The 21,738-nt window shown below is 56.9% G+C and overlaps 2 protein-coding genes across 2 annotated transcripts; both read left to right on the top strand.

Annotated features, from left to right (window-relative positions):
• Positions 1-14: 14 nt before the first annotated feature.
• SF3B4 (splicing factor 3b subunit 4) lies at positions 15-6,226 on the top strand. Its single transcript, XM_050984460.1, has 6 exons — positions 15-121; positions 511-639; positions 1,715-2,257; positions 3,680-3,874; positions 5,189-5,359; positions 5,917-6,226. The coding sequence occupies exons 1-6, from the start codon at positions 88-90 to the stop codon at positions 6,099-6,101; spliced, it is 1,257 nt and encodes a 418-aa protein (XP_050840417.1). The 5' UTR covers positions 15-87; the 3' UTR covers positions 6,102-6,226.
• A 4,729-nt stretch (positions 6,227-10,955) lies between these two features.
• On the top strand, positions 10,956-20,279 carry SV2A (synaptic vesicle glycoprotein 2A). The gene is given in 13 exon segments (XM_050984412.1): positions 10,956-11,535; positions 12,194-12,374; positions 13,385-13,536; positions 13,614-13,747; positions 14,205-14,294; positions 14,691-14,801; positions 14,881-14,969; positions 15,500-15,664; positions 15,759-15,892; positions 16,525-16,665; positions 16,668-16,727; positions 17,294-17,453; positions 20,096-20,279. Coding segments are annotated over 13 exon segments (2,181 nt in total).
• Positions 20,280-21,738: the final 1,459 nt, after the last annotated feature.

Genomic DNA, 21,738 nt, shown 5'->3' with positions numbered 1-21,738 from the left:
GCCCCGTCCCGCTGACGCCATGCTTGCGCGCTGACGTCACGCGCGTGCGTACGTGCGTGCGGCGCCTCGCGCGCGGAGCGGGACAAGATGGCGGCGGGGCCGATCTCGGAGAGGAACCAGGGTGGGAGCGGCGGGACGGGCCCGGCGGCACCGGGGGCACGGCGGGACTGGGGGAGGGCTGTGAGCACTCGGGGGGACACCGCGGGGGTGCTGGGGAGGCCTTGGGCACGCCAGGGGTGCGTGGGGAGCGCGGGGGTGCTGTGGGTACATTAGGGGCGTTCTGAGGGGGATGAGGGGTCCTTGGTGTATCCTGGAAGGGGCTGGAGGGGATTTTGGGCTCCCTGGGGCACGGAGAGAGGCGCTGGGAGCTCTGGGGTTGCGGTGGGCTGTGGTTTTATTTTTCCCAAAGGAAAAAAGAAGGGCTGGGGGCGGCCTCGTGGATTAAGGGCTGATGGGGAAGGGGGGGTTCGGGTTCGGGGGGGTCCCGGCTCTGATCTGGGTTGCTCGCAGATGCCACCGTGTACGTGGGGGGCCTGGACGAGAAGGTCAGCGAGCCCCTGCTCTGGGAGCTGTTCCTGCAGGCCGGGCCGGTGGTCAACACGCACATGCCCAAGGACCGGGTCACGGGCCAGCACCAGGGTGAGGGAGCCCCAAAAGCACCGAGCTGGGCGTGGGATGGGGGTGTGGAAAAGGGGGGATCACCCTCTGTCCCTCGGGAGTGGGTTTCTCTTCAGCTAGGTCTAATGAGCTCTCAGAATCTGTCACACCTGAGACAGCTGTGCTGCATGAAATTAACGGGGTGGCTCTTGAGGTAGTGTTGGAAACAGAAAAAAGGTTTAAAAAAGGCAAAATAACAAAGCTCTTACAGAGGAAAACCTGAGCTAAGGGTAAGAGGTTCTTGCTCTTGCTAAACACTCCACAAAGTCAATTATTTCCTTTGTTCTCTTCTTTTTTTAGTGAATTACTTAGGTGGGATTTTTTAGGTCTCATTAGCAGCCCTAAGTCTGGGGTGAAATCTTAACAGTCTTATGAGGTGTATTTTTACCAACTTGAGGAGAGAAACTTCTGGGGTTTTTTTCCCTTTTTTAGCAGGCAAAGAATTTTTTAGCCACTCCATCAATGGGAAGGGCACATTCCTACATGAGGGTGCCATGATTTAAATAAAGTGGGGATTAAATCAAGTATTAGGTGGTATTAAAATAAAACCAGGGGGGTTTCAGTGAATAATTAAATGGGGTTTTTAATGATCTGGGGTTTTAAATCAGTGGGGGGATTCTGTCCTGAAATCTTTTGGATTTCTGTCCAGGATTTCTGTCCTGAAATCCTTTTGGGGTCCAAGATTTCTGTCCTGAATCCTTTTGGGGTCCAGGATTTCTCTCCTGAAATCCTTTTGGGGTCCAGGATTTCTGTCCAGGATTTCTCTCCCGAAATCCTTTTGGGGTTCAGGATTTCTCTCCAGGATTTCTCTCCCGAAATCCTTTTGGGTCAGATTTCTCCGTGGGGTCAGTTTCTCCAGGATTTCTCTCCTGAAATCCTTTTGGGGTTCAGGATTTCTCTCCAGGATTTCTCTCCTGAAATCCTTTTGGGGTTCAGGATTTCTCTCCAGGATTTCTCTCCTGAAATCCTTTTGGGGTGCAGGATTTCTGTCCTGAAATCCTTTTGGGGTCCCTTAAAATCCCTTTGAGGTGTGTTGAGCCCCTTTGGGGTCCCCCAGGCTACGGCTTCGTGGAGTTCCTGAGCGAGGAGGACGCCGACTACGCCATCAAGATCATGAACATGATCAAGCTCTACGGCAAACCCATCCGGGTCAACAAGGCCTCGGCCCACAACAAGAACCTGGACGTGGGCGCCAACATCTTCATCGGCAACCTGGACCCCGAGATCGACGAGAAGCTGCTCTACGACACCTTCAGCGCCTTCGGGGTCATCCTGCAGACCCCCAAGATCATGAGGGACCCCGACACGGGCAACTCCAAGGGTTACGCCTTCATCAACTTCGCCAGCTTCGACGCCTCGGACGCGGCCATCGAGGCCATGAACGGGCAGTACCTGTGCAACCGGCCCATCACCGTCTCCTACGCCTTCAAGAAGGACTCCAAGGGCGAGCGGCACGGCTCGGCGGCCGAGCGGCTGCTGGCGGCGCAGAACCCCCTGTCCCAGGCCGACCGGCCCCACCAGCTCTTCGCCGACGCGCCGCCGCCGCCCTCCGTGCCCGCGCCCGTGGTCACCGCGCTGGGGCCGGGCGTCACCCCGCCAGGTGGGTGACGGACAGGTGTGAGGGGCTGGCACCGGCCCGGTTGTGTTTTCAGGGGTGCCTCGGTGAAGGGAGGAATGATGTGTCTGACTCCGTGGTCTCAAAGGATAGGAGATAAGCAGATCAGGAGCAGAGCAGAGAGCAGAGCAGATAGCAGACAGAGAGCAGATACAGAGCATAGATCAGAGCAGAGAGAGAGCATAGCAGAGAGAGAGCAGAGAGCATAGCAGAGAGAGAGCATAGAGAATCATAGCAGAGAGCAGAGCAGAGAGCAGAGCAGATGAGCAGAGATGCAGAGAGCATGAACAAGCAGAGAGCAATATCATATCAGAGTCATCATATCAGATCATCATAGCATAGAGCCAGATCAGAGATCATAGCATATCGCATATCATCAATCATATCAGATTCTATCATATATCATATCATATATCATATCATAATCATATCATATATCATATCATATATCATATCATATATCATATCATATATCATATCATATATCATATCATATCTATATCTATATCATATGTAGTCATAAGTATGTCATATCATATAGTATATCCTATAATATAGTATATCATATCATATATCACATATCATATATCACATAATATATAATATAATATATTGTATATCACATGTCATATATCACATGTCATATCACATCACATGTATCGTATATCATATCATATATCGTATATATATCAGATATATCACATATAATATCATATATCGTGTCATAATCATGTCATTATCATCATATCATACTATATCATATATCATATATCATATATCATATCTCATCATACTATATCATATCATATACCATATATAGTATATCATATACCGTATATCATATATATAATATCATATATAATATATATCATATATCATAATAATATATGATATATCATATAATATATCATATATTGTTCATAATCGTGTCATTACCATGATATATCATATCATATATCAGTCACATCATTGAATATCATTGAATATAGAATATATAAATATATTCTATATCGAATATATAGGTGAATACAGAATTTAGAATATATTAAAAATACTATACTGTACTTAAGAGTACAAGAAGATACTGAATGCTAAAAAGAGAATAATGAATGGAATATAAACATATAGCATGTATTCTATATAGAATATAGTTGAATACAGAATTTAGAATATATTGAAATACTATACTAAGTACAGAAGAAATACTGAATGCTAAAAGATAATAATGAATGGAATATAGAATATATAGCATGTATTCTATAAAGAATATAGTTGAATACAGAATTTAGGGGTGAATAAGGTGGGGAATTGATGGCTTTTTGACTTCCTCTGGGAAGCAGTGAGCTCTCACCCCCTGCCTGCCTGGTTCTGGGGTTCCTGTCACAGAAATTTGCTGTTGTGTTGCAGGCCTGCCTCCCCCCGGCTCCTTCCCGCCGCCGGTGCCGCCGCCCGGGGCGCTGCCCCCCGGGATGCCCCCGGCCATGCCCCCCCCGCCGATGCCACCGGGCGCCGGAGCCCCCGGGCCACCCTCGGGGGCTGCCCCTGCTGGGGGACACCCCCCTCACCCACACCCCTTCCCGCCAGGAGGGATGCACCACCCAGGTACGGGGATCTCCTCTAGTCCTTACTTTTGCCACGGGGCTGATAGGGAACTGGGACGGGGAAAGGGGACAGGGAACGTAAAGGTGGACAGTGGCAGTGGCCAGGAGGGGAAAGAGTAAGGGGGAACGGGGAGGGAAAGGGGCAGGGGAAAGCGAGGCCTGGTGAACGAGAAGGGGCACGGACAGCGGCCCGGACCAGGCCCAGGAACAGGACGGTTCCGGCCGGCAATGGCCACGGACCGTGTTGCCCTGCCAAAAGGCATGAACTGGACAGTAAGTCCCTGTTCCTGCAATTGCCTGTCATTTGCACTGGTCCCTTCCACGTCCACTAGTAACGCCTATCACCTCCCCTCCCACCCTCCCCTTCCCTCCCTCCCTACCTCCCCTCTGTTCCTACAGTTGCAAGTCCTGCTAGACAGTGACACTTCAAACATAAATTATTTCATTTCTGAATTAGAACTAATTAACTGACTGTTCCATTTAAAGAATTAAGCACGTGGCATCCAGTAGTTTTTTTATAATTATCGAAATAGTGAGATATAGTCTGAGTGGGGGTTGTGATTGCTGAAGGATCTGGGGAGTTCAGAAGGTTGGTGCTGTCTGGGAGGCAGCTGGGCAGGGAGGTGTGGGAGGCAGTGATGCAGAGAAGGAAGGCAAGAGCTGATTTTGGCATTAATAATTAAATTAAACCATTTTTTCCCTTATTCCCTACCTTTTGGCCCTGTGGTCCTGGAAAGGAGCTGTGTCTGCAGCTCAGCCCTGGGTTCAAAAGCACAAATGTTGTGAAATGTGCAGTTTAATGATTCTCTGGGATTTGTTTGATCCTGTAGCTCCAGAGCCACCCTAATTAGGGAGCTTTGTGTGATCCTGCTCTGGCCATGCCAGGAACAGATGCTGCAGGGCCTGAGCAGAGCCAATTACACCTGGCCAGGGAAAACCAGGCTCAGGAGGAAATAATCATTTATTTGGGATTTTTTTTTAATGGGATAATTGGGAGAAAGGGAACTTTGGGGGAACCCTGGCTGCCCCAGTCAGAGCAGGGCAGCCTCCAGCTTTGGATTGCTTTGGGAACTTGTCCAAATTCTCCAGGGATGGGGATTCCTCTCTGTCCCAGGACTGCACACACTCTTCTGTCCCATCTCTTTTCTCACCCACTTGCATCCAAGCCTTTTCCTCTTGCTGTAAACTCGGTGTTCCTTTCTCTTTCACCCCTTCTTGGCAGCAGAAGCCCCCTCTGCCCCCATGATTTCCAGACCCAGCTGGAATTTTGGTTCTTGGGGGGGCTTCCTTCCCCTAATTCCCTCCTCCCCCCTAGGAATGCCACCCATGCAGGTGCACCACGGCCCACCTGGCATGGGGCAGCACCACCCAGGACCACCAGGCTCTGGAGGGCAGCCACCCCCCCGGCCCCCCCCAGGAATGCCACACCCAGGACCCCCCCCCATGGGGCTCCCCCCTCGGGGGCCACATTTTGGATCTCCAATGGGTGAGTGGGGTCTGCTTTGGGGGGCTCTGCTTTGGGGGAGGAGGAGGAGGGGTGTGAAGCCAAACCTGGGGGATCTGGCACCCTCCCCACTTTGGGGTCTTCACTGGGCTTCCTATTTGGGACCCTGCAACCCCCCCATGGGGAGATTTGGGGTGGTTCTGGATGCCCTTTGTGCCCATGGGGGTCTTGGGAGAAATTCCTGATCCTGGGGAGTGTTTGCCAAGCTGGGAGGGGGGGCACCAAGCTGGATGGGGGCGGGGTATGGTGGGCACCTCCAGGGAATTTTGGGGGGAGGTGGGTTTGGATCATGTTCCTACGGGGTTTTTGGGGGCCTCTGTCCTCTCCCCCTGGCACTGACCCCCCCCTGCCCCCTGTTTTTGGAGCTGTTCCTGATCCGGGGGAGTGTTTGCCAAGCTGGGAGGGGGCACCTGCTGCATGTGGCCACCCTGGGTAGGTGGGCACTGCCGGGGAATTTTGGGAGGTGGATCACGTTCCTCCAGGGGTTTTGGGGGGCTCTGTCCTCTCCCCCTGGCACTGACCCCCCCTGTCCCCCACAGGTCACCCCGGGCCGCTGCCGCACCACGGGCTCCGCGGGCCTCCCCCGCTGATGCCACCCCACGGCTACAACGGGCCCCCCAGGCCCCCCCCCTACGGCTACCAGAGGGTCCCTCTGCCCCCTCGACCAGCTCAGAGACCCCCTGGAGTCCCCCCCCGAGGGCCCCTGCGGGGACCCCTGCCCTGAGAGGGGGGGGACTCTCTGCTCCCCATCCTTCTCCAGCCCTCAACATTCCCACTCCTGCAAAGGGCTGGGGGCCATCCCCTGCTCCTCCCTTCCCTCCCCATTTCTTCCCCCCATTTGTTTTTATAGTGTTAATTTTCCTCCCTCTCCCCATCTCCTCCTGGTTCTCTTCCCCTGGAAGCTTTCCCAAGCTCCTTTTTACTGGATTTTGTTGGTTTTATATGGAAAGCAGTGGCCAACCACCTGCAAATAAAGGATTTAGGAACCAAAAGGCTTTTTGGATTGGGATTGAGATCTCTTCCCTGCTTGGACCATTGGGAAGAACCAGGCTGGAGGGATTTGGGGCAGAGCTGAGCCATGCTCTGATCCCTGCTCTGCCTGTAAGCCTGGAACAGTGTGCTCTCTTCAGCTGCTCCAAGGAATGTCTGCATTCCCATTCTTGAGCTGCCCAAATCCAGGGAGCTGAGGTTGGACTGTGGAATATTTTGGTGCCAAGGTTTAGCCAAAGTCGAACATTCCCCTGGGAGATCTTCAAAATTCTCTGCCCCTGGGCAGTGCCAGAAACTCCAAGAGCTGGGAGTTTGTGGGGGGACACAGAAGTGGGAATTTGCTGCTTCCTTCCTTCTTCATCTCTTCATTTTACAGCCAGGTGGGAGCCCTGGGTCTGGATGGGATAGAAGGGAAGGTTGGAACTCCTTCCTGATCCTTCACATGCAGAAATGTGGGGAGAGCCCCACGTGGACTGCTGGAGTGAGTGGATTTAGGTGTCAGAGCTGGCAGTGGGGGTTCCCTGTGGTGCTGAGCCAAGGGGCTGAAGAATCTCCGGTATCCAGAGATTCCTGTCTGGATGCAGAGAGCCCCAGGGTGGCATTTCCCTGCTCCTCAGTTCTGGAAACCACCAGGATCCCCCCAGGGCAGCCAATCTCCCTGCATGGACACCATCATCATCATCATCATCATCATCATCATCATCGTCATCCCCTTCTCCCCTGGAGGAATCCACTGTCACCCCATTTTATCCCCTCATCCCTGTGTTCTCCTGTCATTCCCAGTGACATCCTCTCTTCCCCCTGACTACAATCCTTTGTCAGCCCTGATTTTCTCCCCTTTCCTCCCATTTTATCCATGTTTTTATCCCTTTCCCACGTTTTGGGCTGGATTGGGGCTCTCAGGACAAGAGGAGCCATTCTCTGTCCTTCTGCCAAGCCTGTTCCCTCCGATGATCCACAAAAACTCCCCGGGTGCTCTGTGGTGACAGTGGCACGTGAGTCACCAGGTGCCTGAGGCTGTGGCACTCCTTGTCCCCTCCCCTGTGATCCCTGGAGGGCACAGCCTGGATCCTGGTGCTTCCCATTTCCTCCACTGCCAGCCTTGCCCTGCACTTCCACCCCTCTTTTAGGATTTTTTTTCCCAACTATCAATGTCACAATTTGCTTCTCAGTGGATTTCTAAATCCTTCCCAGTGCAGGTTCCCATCGCTGTTTTTCCAGTCTCAGGGGTGGAAATGCTGATCTTGGATCCTGACAGAGTGTGAGGCTTTGGGGTTGGCACCCTGGAAATTGGGGAGGGATGCAGGAGGAGGGGGGCTCAGGGAAAGTTGGGGTGCAGGATGAAGGGGGTCAGAGAGGATCTTGCTTGTGGGGTCACCCCAAACTCCCCCCACTCTGAGCTCAGCCAGTCCCAGGAGCACCCCACAGCCTTTTTTTCGGGAGGGTTTGGGGCTTGGAGAGCTGCAGCTCCCAATTTCCCACCCTCGGGAATCCATCCATGGGAAATGAGGGTGGCTTTGGACATCCCGTGCTGCAGCGTGCATCTCCAGCCCTAAAAATTCCCTAAAAAAATCCATCGGGGGTTTTTTGTGTCGCGTTGTCGCCTCGGGGCCGAGTCTGACCAGCCCAGGCGGGGACGATTTGATCCCAAAAATTCCCAATCCAGCCCCGCGGAGGCCGTGACTCAGCCGTGACGGGGGCGGGGGGCGGCAGCGCGGGGTAGGGGCGGGCTGAGCTTCACCGAGAGCTCCGGGGGGGCCCCGGGTTGGTGCCCCCCACCCCACCCTCCGCTCCCCTCCACCCGCAGCCTCCGGAGCGGCTCCATCCCGGCAGCTCCATCACGGCAACCCCGATCCCGGGGAGCTCCGCTTGCGCATCCCGGGAGCTCCGCCGCTCTCCCCCCACGGTGGGCCGAGCCCCCCGCCCCCGCCGAGCCCCCCCGGTTCTCCGCGTGCCGTGGTTGATCCCTCCCTTCCCGGGGCTGCGCCGATGGACTCTCCCAGCGCTCCGTGTGCGCGGCGGAGGCTGCGGCGCTAGCGCTGGTACCCGGGAGCTGCCGGCGCTGCCGGAGCATCCTCCTTCATCTCCGTATCCCTTCCCGAGCATCCTTCCTCACCGGAGCATCCCTCGGGAAGGAGCTGGAGCGGGGCGAGCGCTGAGCCAGGTAAGGGGCAACAAAAAATGGGTTTATACCCCGCATCCCCCCCTCCCCGCGGCGTTAATCGGCGTCCTCGGAGGCGCTGATGGATTCGGGGTTCGGCTTCCCCTTCCCCACTTGCTGTGGCCATTTTGTCCTGGAAAACCTTCTCCGGAGCCCGGCTCTGCCTTTGGATGTGCGTTTTTGGGGGGCTGCCCTCATCCCCCCCCGCGCCTGTGGCCGCACGGAGGGGATCGGGATTCTCCGCAGGGATGGGAGGGGGGAACCGGGGGGTTTCTGGGGAAGGGGTAGCGGGGGGTGATTTTGGGGGGTGACCTTGGACACGAGCTATTCCCAATTCTTCCCCCTTGTCGCCATGTTCCTGGCGTTCCGCAGGGAGGCTGGGGGCTGCGGGGGATGGGGGGGATGGTGTGGAGGGGGGATGCAGCCCCCCCAGTGTGGGACTCCCGGGGTTTTGGGGTGCGCGGTTCCATCCATCCTCGGCTCCTCTCGGCTGCGTGGCAGGAGGAGACAGAGCCAGCGCCGATAACCTTGTGCAGAGCTGTCCAACGCCACGGCGGGGCTGCAGGGCCAGCGGCGTGCTCGGCCCCCAGACGGGCATTTTTTGGGGATCTCCCTGACTCCCGCATTTCAGGGATGGTGCTCTGGGGGATTTCTGGCTCTCTTGTGGGATCAAACCCCCGATCTCAGCCAGCTCCGGCTCCTGGCGTCGGCTCGGCCGCTCGAGGCTCCCCCCGGTTTGTACGGCCGCTCTCTATCACGGAGCCAGCCGTGACCTTGCTCCTCCAGCCCATCCTCATCCTCACCGTGCTCCCAGCCTCTCCCTGCTCCCTCATTCCTCCCCCAGCCCCAAACACCTCCCGGGCTGTGCAATGCCGGCCCCACACGGGGAGATTCCAATGGGAACCTCCAGCCTGGCTGGAGCAAAATGACCTTGGTCATGGATCCAGGAGCCCCGGGGTGGGGACTGGGGTCTCCCTGCAGCCGGGGGGGGGGAATTTGCCATTTTAATCCTGTCAAACCACCCGCCTGCCTCTGCTCGAGAGTGGGGGCCCGTGCTGTGCCGCAGCCCCCCTCCCTGCAGGCTTCCCAAATCGCTCCATTCTAAATTTAGCGTCCCTGCGTGCCCTGTCCCCTCGCCTGGCCAGGGGGGGACACGTCGCCGGCTGCGTCCCTCTGCTCTCAGCTCCTTCCAGCCCGGCCAGAGATAAAAATAGCGCTTGGGGAGGGGTCACGATGGCCCCCGAGGGTGGGGGAGCAGCAGCATCGGGGGCTGGGGGCTGCGGGTCCGTCCCTGTCACGAGCTGAGCCGGGCTCTGTGCAGTGGGTGTGGGGAAGAGGGGGTGGGATGCTGGGATGTGAAGGGACAAGGAGATGCCACCCCCAGGTATTTGAATGTCCCTCTCCTCCCCCCGGGGAGCTCGTGGTAGCCCCCAGCCCACTTTGGCCGGGTCAGCATCTGCCAGTGCTGGCATCTCCTGCAGCAAATCCTGCCTGGCAGCTCCTGCAGTGAGCATGGCCTGGCACACTCGGGTCACTGTCACTCGAGGGACTCCCCCAGGGATCCTCTGAGGGGCTCCTGTACCCTGAGCCACCCAGCCAGGGCAGTGCTGGGAGGGTTTGGGGACCTCCTGACCCCCTCATCCTCCCTGTGGCACCCAGGGGAATGAGGAGCTTTGGTCCAGAGCTGATCATGGCCTTGTTTTTGGGGTGACTCGCAGTCCTGGGGGTGCTCAGTGTCCCTGCTGTCCCCCCAGCTCCCCTGTGCTTTGGGATGGGGGCAGGAGGGATGGACCCAGGGGGACTGGGGGGTCCCAGGGAGCTGTGGCAGCTGGAGCCCCCTGAGTGAGGGGAAGGGGGCTGTCATGGAGCCAGCCTCTCTCAGCATGTCCCCACCCCAGCCCCCACCTGCTGCTTCACTGAGGGGTCCCCAAATCCCAGAATCCCAGAATGATGAGGTTGGAAGAGACCTCTGAGATCATCATCCAACCTGTGCCCTCACACCTCCACCAGACCACAGCACCCAGTGCCATGGCCAGGCTTTTCAAACACATCCAGAGATGGTGATTCCACCACCTCCCTGGGAAGAGCATTCCAGTACTTTATTATTCTTTCAGTGAAAAATTTTTTCCCTAATATCCAGCCTGTACCTTCCCTGACGCAGCTTGAGCCTGTGTCCTCTAATCCTCCTGTTTCCATCCGAGACGGAGAAAAAGTGCAAAGTGACCCTCAGGGCCACCCCCGCTGACCTCAGCCTGCTTTTGTCTGGCCTTCCCAGGTCCAGGCTGGCATCCAGGGTCCTCCCACCCCCCGTTCCACGGATGGGTGTCTCCACCACCCCTCTCCCCTCACCCCGGGCCTGAGGGCGCAGCCCCTGAAGCAGAGACCCCCCAGCACCTCCAGCAGCCCCGTGCCAGCCCCGAGGGCACCATGGAGGAGTCGTTCCGGGACCGGACCGCCTTCATCCGCGGCGCCAAGGACATCGCCAAGGAGGTGAAGAAACACGCGGCCAAGAAGGTGAGCAGGGGCATGGACCGAGTGCAGGACGAGTACACCCGCCGCTCCTACACCCGCTTCGAGGAGGAGGAGGATGATGAAGACTACGCGCCCCAGGACGGCTACTACCGGGGGGGCGAGGGGGCCAACGAGGAGGAGGGGGTGTCCAGCGACGCCACGGAAGGCCACGATGAGGAGGATGAGATCTACGAGGGCGAATACCAAGGGATCCCCCGGCAGGAGTCGCTGAAGGGGGGGGAGCGCCTGGGGGCCGCGGCGGCCGCCGGAGCCTTCGACGACAGCGAGGGGCAGCGGAGGAAGGACAGGGAGGAGCTGGCGCAGCAGTACGAGCTCATCCTGCAGGAGTGTGGCCATGGCCGCTTCCAGTGGACCCTCTACTTTGTCCTGGGCCTGGCCCTGATGGCTGATGGCGTGGAGATCTTTGTGGTGGGCTTCGTCCTGCCCAGCGCCGAGAAGGACATGTGCCTGTCCGACTCCAACAAGGGCATGCTGGGTGAGGAGAGGGGCACGGGGGGGCAGGGAGGGGGGCTGGGGGTCGTGGAGGGGCACTGGGAGGTGTGGGGGTGCAGAGAGACACGTGGAATGTAGGGGGACATTGAGGAGCACGGGAGGGTGGGGATGGGGAAGGACATGGGGGTCACAGGGGCTATGGGGGAGCACAGGAAGAATTGGGAGGCCACGAGGCCGCGGGGTGTGGGGTCCAGGAAGGGATGTGGGGACGAGGATCCCCTGGTGAGGGCTCCCACCGTCCTCCTCCCAGTCCCACACAGGTCCCCACATGAGCAATGGCTGAAATTTGGGCAGTGGATGCTGAGGCTGGGTTTGGGGGGCTGTGGGGGGCTTTGTCCCATGGCTTCCCCCTTCTCTGCGATGCTTGCCAGAGCCTGACACCCCCCAAACCCCAGGGGACACCCCTCGTCCCTGAGATGTGACACTCTTGGGACAGGGGTGAGGGGACACATGTCCCACAGACCCTGAGCAGAGCAGGGGGACAACAGTGGACTGTGTCCCCTCCCCTCAAGGCCACCCAACGTTTTGAGGAGAGGGTCCCTGCCCAAGACCCGAGGGTGCTCCCCCTCCTCCGGCTGACTCGGGGTGCAGGTCCCTGTGTCCCCCAGCACTGACCTGGCTGTGTGTCCCCCCCTCCCCAGGGCTCATCGTGTACCTGGGCATGATGGTGGGCGCGTTCGTGTGGGGCGGGCTGGCCGACCGGCTGGGCCGAAGGCAGTGCCTCCTCATCTCCCTCTCCGTCAACAGCGTCTTCGCCTTCTTCTCCTCCTTCGTCCAGGGCTACGGCACCTTCCTCTTCTGCCGCCTGCTCTCGGGCGTGGGGTAAGGGGGGGCCAGCTTTGGGTTTGCTTCCTTCGGCCCCCAGACTGAGGAAGGAATGGTGGATCTGACTCTGTGTTCTCATAAACCTAATTTATTATTTTATGATGCTATATTATGTTAAAGAATGTTAAACTATATTATACTAACGAATACAGAAAGGATACTGGCGGGGGGGGCTCAGCTGTTGAATTTGTGTGCCCCCAAGACAAGGAAGGAAGGATGAATTTGACTTCGTGTCCTCAGAAGGCTAATTTGTTGTTTTATGATACCATATTATATTAATATCAACTATCCTAAAGAATACAGAAAGGATACTGGCAGGGGGGGCCCAGCTGTTGTATTTGTGTGCCCCCAAGAGGAAGGAAGGAAGGATGAATCTGACTCGATGTTCTCATAAAGCCAATTTATTATTTTATGATGCTATATTATATTTTGATACTATATTATATTAATATTAACTATACTAAAGAATACAGAAAGGACACTGGCAGGGGTGGCTCAGCTGTTGCATTTGTTTTCCCCCCCAGATGAAGGAAGGAATGATGAATCTGATTCCGTGCTCTCAGGCTAATTTGTTATTTTATGATACTATATTATATTATACTATATTACATTAATATTAACCTATCTATACTAAAGAATACAGAAAGGACACTCACAGAAGGTTAAAAAGATAATAATGAAAAACTCGTGGCTCTCTCCAGAGTCCCCAGTTGGCCCCAGTTGCCCAAAGAGTCAAAACAACTCACAGCAAATCCAACGAAACAACCACCTGGGGGTAATCAACCTCCAACCACATTCCAGAGCAGCAAAACACAGCAGAAGCAAATCAGGGAATTCTTGTTTTCCTTTTCCTCTGAGCCTTCTCAGAGGAAATCCCGGGCCAAGGGATTTTCCCAGGGAATGGGAACACCACACCAGCCACGCAGGGACCCCCAGAGCAGGGGCTGATCTCCCCCCCGTGCGTGGTGGGGCGGGGGGTGATGCTGCTCCCTCCCTTCCATCCCCAGCATCGGCGGCTCCATCCCCATCGTCTTCTCCTACTTCTCGGAGTTCCTGGCGCAGGAGAAGCGCGGGGAGCACCTGAGCTGGCTCTGCATGTTCTGGATGATCGGGGGCATCTACGCTTCCGCCATGGCCTGGGCCATCATCCCCCACTACGGTAGGAGCCCTGGGCTGGTGGCACACGGGGGGTCAGCCGGGGCTCGGCCCCACCACCGTGTCCTGTCCCCTGTCCAGGCTGGAGCTTCCAGATGGGCTCTGCGTACCAATTCCACAGCTGGAGGGTTTTCGTCCTCGTCTGCGCCTTCCCCTCGGTCTTCGCCATCGGGGCGCTCACCACCATGCCGGAGAGCCCGCGGTTCTACCTGGAGGTGGGCTCTGGGGGGGCATGGGGGGAACCTGGGCTGCATCGGGGACCTGGAGTGGGGGGTGGCTTGAGGGTCCCCAGGAAGGGACACACAGGGGGTGGTGAGGCCTGGACAGGAAGCCCCAGGTGGGTTTTGGAGAGGGGTGGAACTGAGCAGGAACCCCCCAGGTGGATGGTGGGACCCAGAGGGATGGGGAGACCATGAGGAGGGGATGAAGATGAAGATGATGGAGGAATCCCCAGGTAGGTGGCAGGACCCCAGTGGGTTTTGGAGAGGGGTGGAACTGAGCAGGAACCCCCCAAGTGGATGGTGGGACCCAGACGGATGGGGGGAACCCTGAGAAGGTGATGAAGATGGTGGGAGGCTCCCAGGTGGGTGGTGGAACCCAGGCAGGCACCGTTGATGGGGGTCAGGGTCCAGGTTTGGGGTGTCCCGGGGTGACCTGTCCCTGCCCTCACAGAATGGGAAGCACGACGAGGCCTGGATGGTGCTGAAGCAGGTCCATGACACCAACATGAGGGCCAAGGGCCACCCCGAGAGGGTCTTCTCGGTAAGGACCCCCCAGGGATGACCCTCCTGGGGTCCCCAGCACCCCAAGTGAGGGTGGGGTGTCCTCCTGGAGCAGGGGTGCAATTCCCACCTCTGGGAAAAGCACCACCAGGGGAATGCTGCTGTGACAGGTGGGGAAACTGAGGCACAGCTGGGCGCTGGGGGGAGGTTTTGGGTGCAAGGATGAGGTTTTGGGCGCTGGGTGGAGGTTTTGGGTGCAAGGATGAGGTTTTGGGTGCAAGGAGTGAAGTTTTGGGTGCTGGGTGGAGGATTTGGGTGCAAGGAGTGAGGTTTTGGGCGCAAGGAGTGAGGTTTTGGGTGCAAGGAGTGAGGTTTTGGGTGCAAGGAGTGAAGTTCTTGGTGGCTTCCTGGTGTCCCCAATCTGTGCCACCCACAGGTCACCCACATCAAGACCATCAAGAGGGAGGACGAGCTGATCGAGATCCAGTCGGACACCGGGACGTGGTACCGGCGCTGGCTGGTCCGATGTCTCAACCTGTCCCAGCAGGTGAGGCCGGGGCCGCCCAGGGCTCCCTGTGCCCCCTGTCACCGCCGGTGTCCTTGTCACCTCCCGTGTCCCTGCGCAGGTCTGGAGCAACTTCCAGCAGTGCTTCGTGCCCGAGTACCGGCGGGTGACGCTGATGATGATGGCGGTGTGGTTCACCATGTCCTTCAGGTGCTGCGGGGTGGGGTGGGGTCCGTGGGATCCATGGGATGGGATCCGTGGGATGGGATGGGATCAATGGGATGGGATAGAATCGATGGGATGGGATGGGATTGGATGGGATGGGATGGGATGGGATCAGTGGGATGGGATGGGATCCATGGGATGGGATCAATGGAATAGAATCAATGGGATCCATGGGATGGGATGGGAGAGGATGGGATCCATGGGATGGGATTGGATGGGATGGGATGGATGGGATGGGATGGGAGAGGATGGGATCCATGGGATGGGATGGGATCAGTGGGATGGGATGGGATCAGTGAGATGGGATTGTATGGGATGGGAGAGGATGGGATCCATGGGATGGGATGGGATCAGTGAGGATGGGATGGAATGGGATTGGATGGGATCCATGGGATGGGATGGGGCAGCACCAAGTGGGATGGGATGGAACGAGCATCCCTGGCATAGCCCTGGGAGCCCCGGGGCAGCTCTGGCAAGCCCAGGTGTGTGGTGCCCGCTCACCCCTGTCCCCGCAGCTACTACGGGCTCACCGTGTGGTTCCCGGACATGATCAAGCACCTGCAGAGCATCGAGTACGCGTCGCGCACGAAGCTCTTCACGCGCGAGAAGGTTCGGCACTTCACCTTCAACTTCACCCTGGAGAACCAAGTGCACCGCGGTGGGGAGTACTTCAACGACAAGTGAGTCAGGGCAGGCTGAGCCTGGCACTGCTGAGCTCGGGGCTGAGCTTGGGGGGCACCTGGGGTCTCCCTCCTGTCCCCCAACCCCGTGCAGGTTCATCGGGCTGAAGATGAAGTCGGTGATATTCGAGGACTCGCTCTTTGAGGAGTGTTACTTCGAGGACATCACCTCCAGCAACACCTTCTTCAAGAACTGCACCTTCATCTCCACCGTCTTCTACAACACAGGTGGGGCAATGGGAGGGGGTGACCCACCAGGGTGGGCCCAGGATTTTGGTGGAGATGAGGGTGGGCCAGCGGCTTGGAGGAAGGTCAGGAAAGCCCCCAGTGACACGATGGAGTTGGGGTGGCAGAGATAACCTGGCCCACCAGGGTGGAGGAGGGTCAGGAAAGCCCTCAGTGCATGATGGAGTTGGGGTGGCAGAGATAACCTGGCCCACCAAGGTGGAGGAAGGTCAGGAAAGCCCTCAGTGACACGATGGAGTTGGGGTGGCAGAGATAACCTGACCCACCAGGGTGGAAGAAGATCAGGAAAGCCCTCAGTGCATGATGGAGTTGGGCTGGCAGAGATAACCTGGCCCACCAGGGTGGAAGAAGGTCAGGAAAGCCCTCAGTGACACGATGGAGTTGGGGGGCTGGCAGAGATAACCTGCCCACCAGGGTGGCCCCCAGGATTTTGGTGGAGATGCGGGTGGGCCGGCAGCTTGGAGGAAGGTCCCCAGTGTCATGACAGAGTTGGGGTGGCAGAGATAAGGACCAGGGTGGTCCCCAAGGGGGTGGTGGACCCACCAGGTGGGGTGGGAGGGGCCAGCAGGTGCGCACGGAGATGGGGTGACCCCGTGGCCCCACTGTCCCCCCAGATCTGTTCGAGTACAAGTTCATCAACAGCCGGGTGGTGAACAGCACGTTCCTGCACAACAAGGAGGGCTGCCAGCTGGACTTCAGCGACGACAACAACGCCTACATGATCTACTTTGTCAGCTTCCTGGGCACCCTGGCCGTGCTCCCGGGAACATCGTCTCGGCCCTGCTCATGGACAAGATCGGCCGCCTGCGCATGCTGGGTGGGCAACAGGAGGGGCTTGGGGCAGCCTTGGTGGGGCTGGGGGGTCCTGGAGGGGCCTTCCAGCCCAAACCAGGCTCTTGGTCTTCTTCACCCACCACCATCACCTCTGCCCCGGGGGGTCACCCCACCTCCATCATCCTTTGGGGACTTTCCTCATCCTCCTCCCACCTGTTGGTCACCTCCATCTCTGGTGACCTCCTGGTGGGTCACCCCCATCTCTTGACCCACCACCATCACCTTTATCCTGGTGGGCCACCCCATCTCCATCCATCACCCCTTGGGGACTTTCCTGATCCTCCTCCACCTCTGGTGACCTCTTGGGGACCTCCTGATAGGTCACCCCCATCTCTTGACCCACCACCATCACCTTTACCTTGGTGGGCCACCCCATCTCCATCCATCACCCCTTGGGGACTTTCCTGATCCTCCTCCCACCCGTCACCTCCATCTCTGGTGACCTCCTGGTCCCCCCCACCTCCCTCTCCCTTTTGGGACTGTCAGCCCCCCAAGTCCCACCCCGTGCCTCAGTTTCCCCGCACTCTGACGTGTCCACGTGTCCTCCAGCTGGCTCCAGTGTCATGTCCTGCATCAGCTGCTTCTTCCTGTCCTTTGGGAACAGCGAGTCTGCCATGATCGCCCTGCTCTGCCTCTTTGGGGGGGTCAGCATCGCCTCCTGGAACGCGCTCGACGTGCTCACCGTGGAGCTCTACCCCTCTGACAAGAGGTGGGGGCCGGGCAGGGGGATTTTGGGTGCAAGGAGTGAAATTTTGGGTGCTGAGTGGAGGATTTGGGTGCAAGGAGGGAGGTTTGGGGCGCTGGGTGCCAGCTGTGGGTTCCCAGCTGTTTTTTGGGTGCTGCTTGCCAGCCCTGGGACCCATTTTGGGGTGCTGGGTGCCCATTTAAGGATTTTGAATTCCCAATTTGGGGTGCTGGGTGTGAATTTAACAATTTTGAGTTCCCATTTTGGGATGTTGGATGCCAATTTAAGGGTTTGGAGTTCCCATTTTGGGGTGCTGGGTGCCCATTTAAGAATTTGAATTCCCATTTTGGGGTGCTGGGTGTGAATTTAACAATTTTGAGTTCCCATTTTGTGCTGCTGGGTACCCATTTAACGATTTGAGTTCCCATTTTGGGGTGTTGGATGCCAATTTAAGGATTTGGAGTTCCCATTTTGGGGTGCTGGGTGCCAGCTGTGGGTTCCCAGCTGTTTCTGGGTGCTGCTTGCCAGCCCTGGGACCTATTTTGGGGTGGTAGGTGCCCATTTCAGGTTTGAGTTCCAATTTTGGGGTGCTGGGTGCCAGCTGTGGGTTCCCAGCTGTTTCTGGGTGCTGTTTGCCAGCCCTGGTACCTATTTTGGGGTGCTGGGTGCCCATTTAAGGGTTTGGAGTTCCCATTTTGGGGTGCTGGGTGCCAATTTAAGAATTTTGAATTCTCATTTTGTGGTGCTGGGTGCCCATTGAAGGGTTTGAGTTCCAATTTTGGGGTGCTGGGTGCCCATTTAAGAATTTTGAATTCCCATTTTGGGCTGCTGGGTGTGAATTTAACAATTTTGAGTTCCCATTTTGTGCTGCTGGGTACCCATTTAACGATTTGAGTTCCCATTTTGGGGTGTTGGATGCCAATTTAAGGATTGGAGTTCCATTTTGGGTGCTGGGTGCCAGCTGTGGGTTCCCAGCCTGTTTTCTGGGTGCTGCTAGCCAGCCCTGGGACACATTTTGGGGTGGTAGGTGCCCATTTCAGGTTTGAGTTCCAATTTTGGGGTGCTGGGTGACCATTTTAAGAATTTTGAATTCCCATTTTGGGGTGCTGGGTGCCCATTGAAGGGTTTGAGTTCCAATTTTGGGGTGCTGGGTGCCAGCTGTGGGTTCCCACCTGTTTCCTCTGGGGCTCCTGCTTGCCAGCCCTGGGACCTATTTTTGGGGTGGTAGGTGCCCATTTTCAGGTTTGAAGTTCCAATTTTGGGGTGCTGGGTGCCAGCTGTGGGTTCCCAGCTGTTTTCTGTCTGGTGGCTGTTTTGCTTGCAGCCCTGGTACCTATTTTGGGTTGCGGTGCTGGTGCCCATTTAAAGAAAGGGGTTGGAGTTTCCCATTTTGGGGGGCGGGGGGCCAAGGGAAGAGTTCCCATTTTGTGCTGCTGGGTGCCCATTAACGATTTGAGTTCCCATTTTGGGGGTTGGATGCCAATTTAAGGATTTGGAGTTCCATTTTGGGTTGCTGGGTGCCAGCTGTGGGTTCCCAGCTGTGTTCTGGGTGCTGCTTGCCAGCCCTGGGACCTATTTGGGGTGGTAGGTTCCCATGTCAGGTTTGAGTTCCAATTTGGGGTGCGGTGCCAGCTGTGGGTTCCCAGCTGTTTCTGGGTGTGCTGTTTTCCAGCCCTGTAATTTTGGGGGTGCTTGGGTGCCCATTTAAGGGTTTGAGTTCCCATTTTGGGGTGCTGGGTGCCAATTTAAGAATTTTGAATTCTCATTTTGTGGTGCTGGGTGCCCATTGAAGGGTTTGAGTTCCAATTTTGGGGTGCTGGGTGCCCATTTAAGAATTTTGAATTCCCATTTTGGGCTGCTGGGTGTGAATTTAACAATTTTGAGTTCCCATTTTGGGGTGCTGGGTGCCCATTTAACGATTTGAGTTCCCATTTTGGGGTGTTGGATGCCAATTTAAGGATTTGGAGTTCCATTTTGGGGTGCTGGGTGCCAGCTGTGGGTTCCCAGCTGTTTTCTGGGTGCTGCTAGCCAGCCCTGGGACACATTTTGGGGTGGTAGGTGCCCATTTCAGGTTTGAGTTCCAATTTTGGGGTGCTGGGTGACCATTTAAGAATTTTGAATTCCCATTTTGGGGTGCTGGGTGCCCATTGAAGGGTTTGAGTTCCAATTTTGGGGTGCTGGGTGCCAGCTGTGGGTTCCCAGCTGTTTTCTGGGTGCTGCTTGCCAGTCCTGGGACACATTTTGGGGTGGTAGGTGCCCATTTCAGGTTTGAGTTCCAATTTTGGGGTGCTGGGTGCCAATTTAAGAATTTGAATTCCCATTTTGGGGTGCTGGGTGCCAATTTAAGAATTTGAATTCCCATTTTGGGGTGCTGGGTGCCAGCTGTGAGTTCCCAGCTGTTTTTGGGTGCTGCTTGCCAGCCCTGGTACCTATTTTGGGGTGGTGGGTGCCCATTTCAGGGTTTGGAGTTCCCATTTTGGGGTGCTGGGTGCCAATTTAAGAATTTTGAATCCCCATTTCGGAGTGCCGGGTGCCCATTTCCACCCTCCAGGTGCCAATTTCATGGCACCACCTGCCCCTCTGCAGGTGCCCCCCCCGAGGCTGAGCACCCACCCTTACCCCCGGGGGGTTCTCCCACCAACCCCAACCCTCCTCATCCTCCCCAGGACGACAGCTTTTGGCTTCCTGAACGCTCTGTGCAAGCTGGCAGCCGTGCTGGGCATCAGCATCTTCACCTCCTTCGTGGGCATCACCAAGGCCGTGCCCATCCTCTTTGCCTCAGCTGCTCTGGCCCTCGGCAGCTCCCTGGCCCTCAAACTGCCCGAGACGAGGGGGCAGGTCCTGCAGTGATGGGGGGCTGGGGGAGAGGGACCCCCCCCTTCCCTGGGGTACCCCCCAAACTCCAGCATTTCCCCCCCCACCCTCCATCTCCTCGTGCCCCCGGGGTTAGTTCTGCGTTAGACACTGTGAAACGTCTTCTTGGAGCATTTGGGATCTTTTTCATTTGCACTTGGACCCCTCCCCCCCCCCCCAAAAAAAAATCCCTCTGTGCCCCCAAAACCTCCTTACCCCCCCCCCTAAAATCCCCCCCTGACCCCCAATTCTCCCCCTCAGAGCCCCCCCAGTTTCTTTTCTTGGTGTCACCCCCTGTGTGAGTTGCTGCTCATTCCTGGGGGGCTGTGGGACAGGATTTAGGGGGGGTCCCGACCCTCTGACCCCCCCCCCCCCCATTTCTGTGAACCCCCAAATCCCTGCTGAGCCAAGGAGCAGGAGGATGAAGCAGGGGGGGAACCCCCTGTGCCTCAGTTTCCCCATCCCCAGCAGATTTTTTTTGGGGGGGGGGGGGGTTAGAGCCCTTGGGGTGCCTCGGGTGGGGGTGGGGGGGAGCAGAGAATATTGGGGTGCAGGTCCCTTTGGGGGGTGCAGAATCCCCTCGACAATTTTAGGGTGCCCCCCCTTAAAGCACATACCCCCCCCCCAGGATGCCCCATTTTGGGTGACCCCCCCCCCAATTTTCAGGGTGCAAAGCACAGCCCCCCCCCCCCTTCCCCCCCAATGGTCTCATTTGGGGTGCAGCAGCGGGGGACCCCCAAAACTGCCAGTTTGGGATTTTTAACTGATTTTTAAAGGATTTTCCCCTGTTTGAGGCTGTGGGTGAGGGGGGGTTGGGGGGGCTCCCCGCACCCCCTTTTCCCCCTCCCTGCACCCCAATCCCCCCCCTTCACAATCCCCTGCCCCCCCACCCTTTTACCTCCCCCCACCCCAAAACCACCAGCGGTTTGCAAAGCACAAACAGCCCCTAAACCCCCCCAAAAAACAAAAATTGGGGTACAAGGGGTCCCCAGTGCTCAAATCGGGGTTCAGGGGGGGTCCCAGTGCTCTGCCCCCTCCTAATTTGGGGCTTGGGGGGGTCCCCCATGCTCTGCCCCCTTTCCCACAGGGTTGGGCAGAGCTGGGGAGCCCCCCCAGCCCCAGGGCAGCCCCCCTCCCCCAATTCCAAGCAGCCCCCCCCGTGTGCTTTGTCCCCTCCTTGGTGTAGCTGGTCCTTGGGGGGCCCCCCCCGGCCCCCCCCTGTAGCTCTGTCGTGCCGTGCTGTAGTTTCAGGTGTTTGTAAATTAATTAAAATGGAAAAAAAAAAAAAAAAAAACCAACAAAACAAACCCATCCAAAAAAAAAAAAAAAGGCAAAAAAATATTTACCAACCCCCCCCCCCCCAAAAAAAAGAAAAGGATTCTCCAGCCCCTGCTGCCCACAGAACACATTTATTTAAATTAATTCAGATTCAATGGGAGGGACACCCCAAAAATCT

The sequence above is a fragment of the Serinus canaria genome, chromosome 25 (assembly GCF_022539315.1).
Source record: "Serinus canaria isolate serCan28SL12 chromosome 25, serCan2020, whole genome shotgun sequence".
Lineage (NCBI taxonomy): Eukaryota > Metazoa > Chordata > Aves > Passeriformes > Fringillidae > Serinus > Serinus canaria.
The sequence above is the reverse complement of the archived record's forward strand: the minus strand, read 5'-3'. Positions and strand labels throughout refer to the sequence as shown.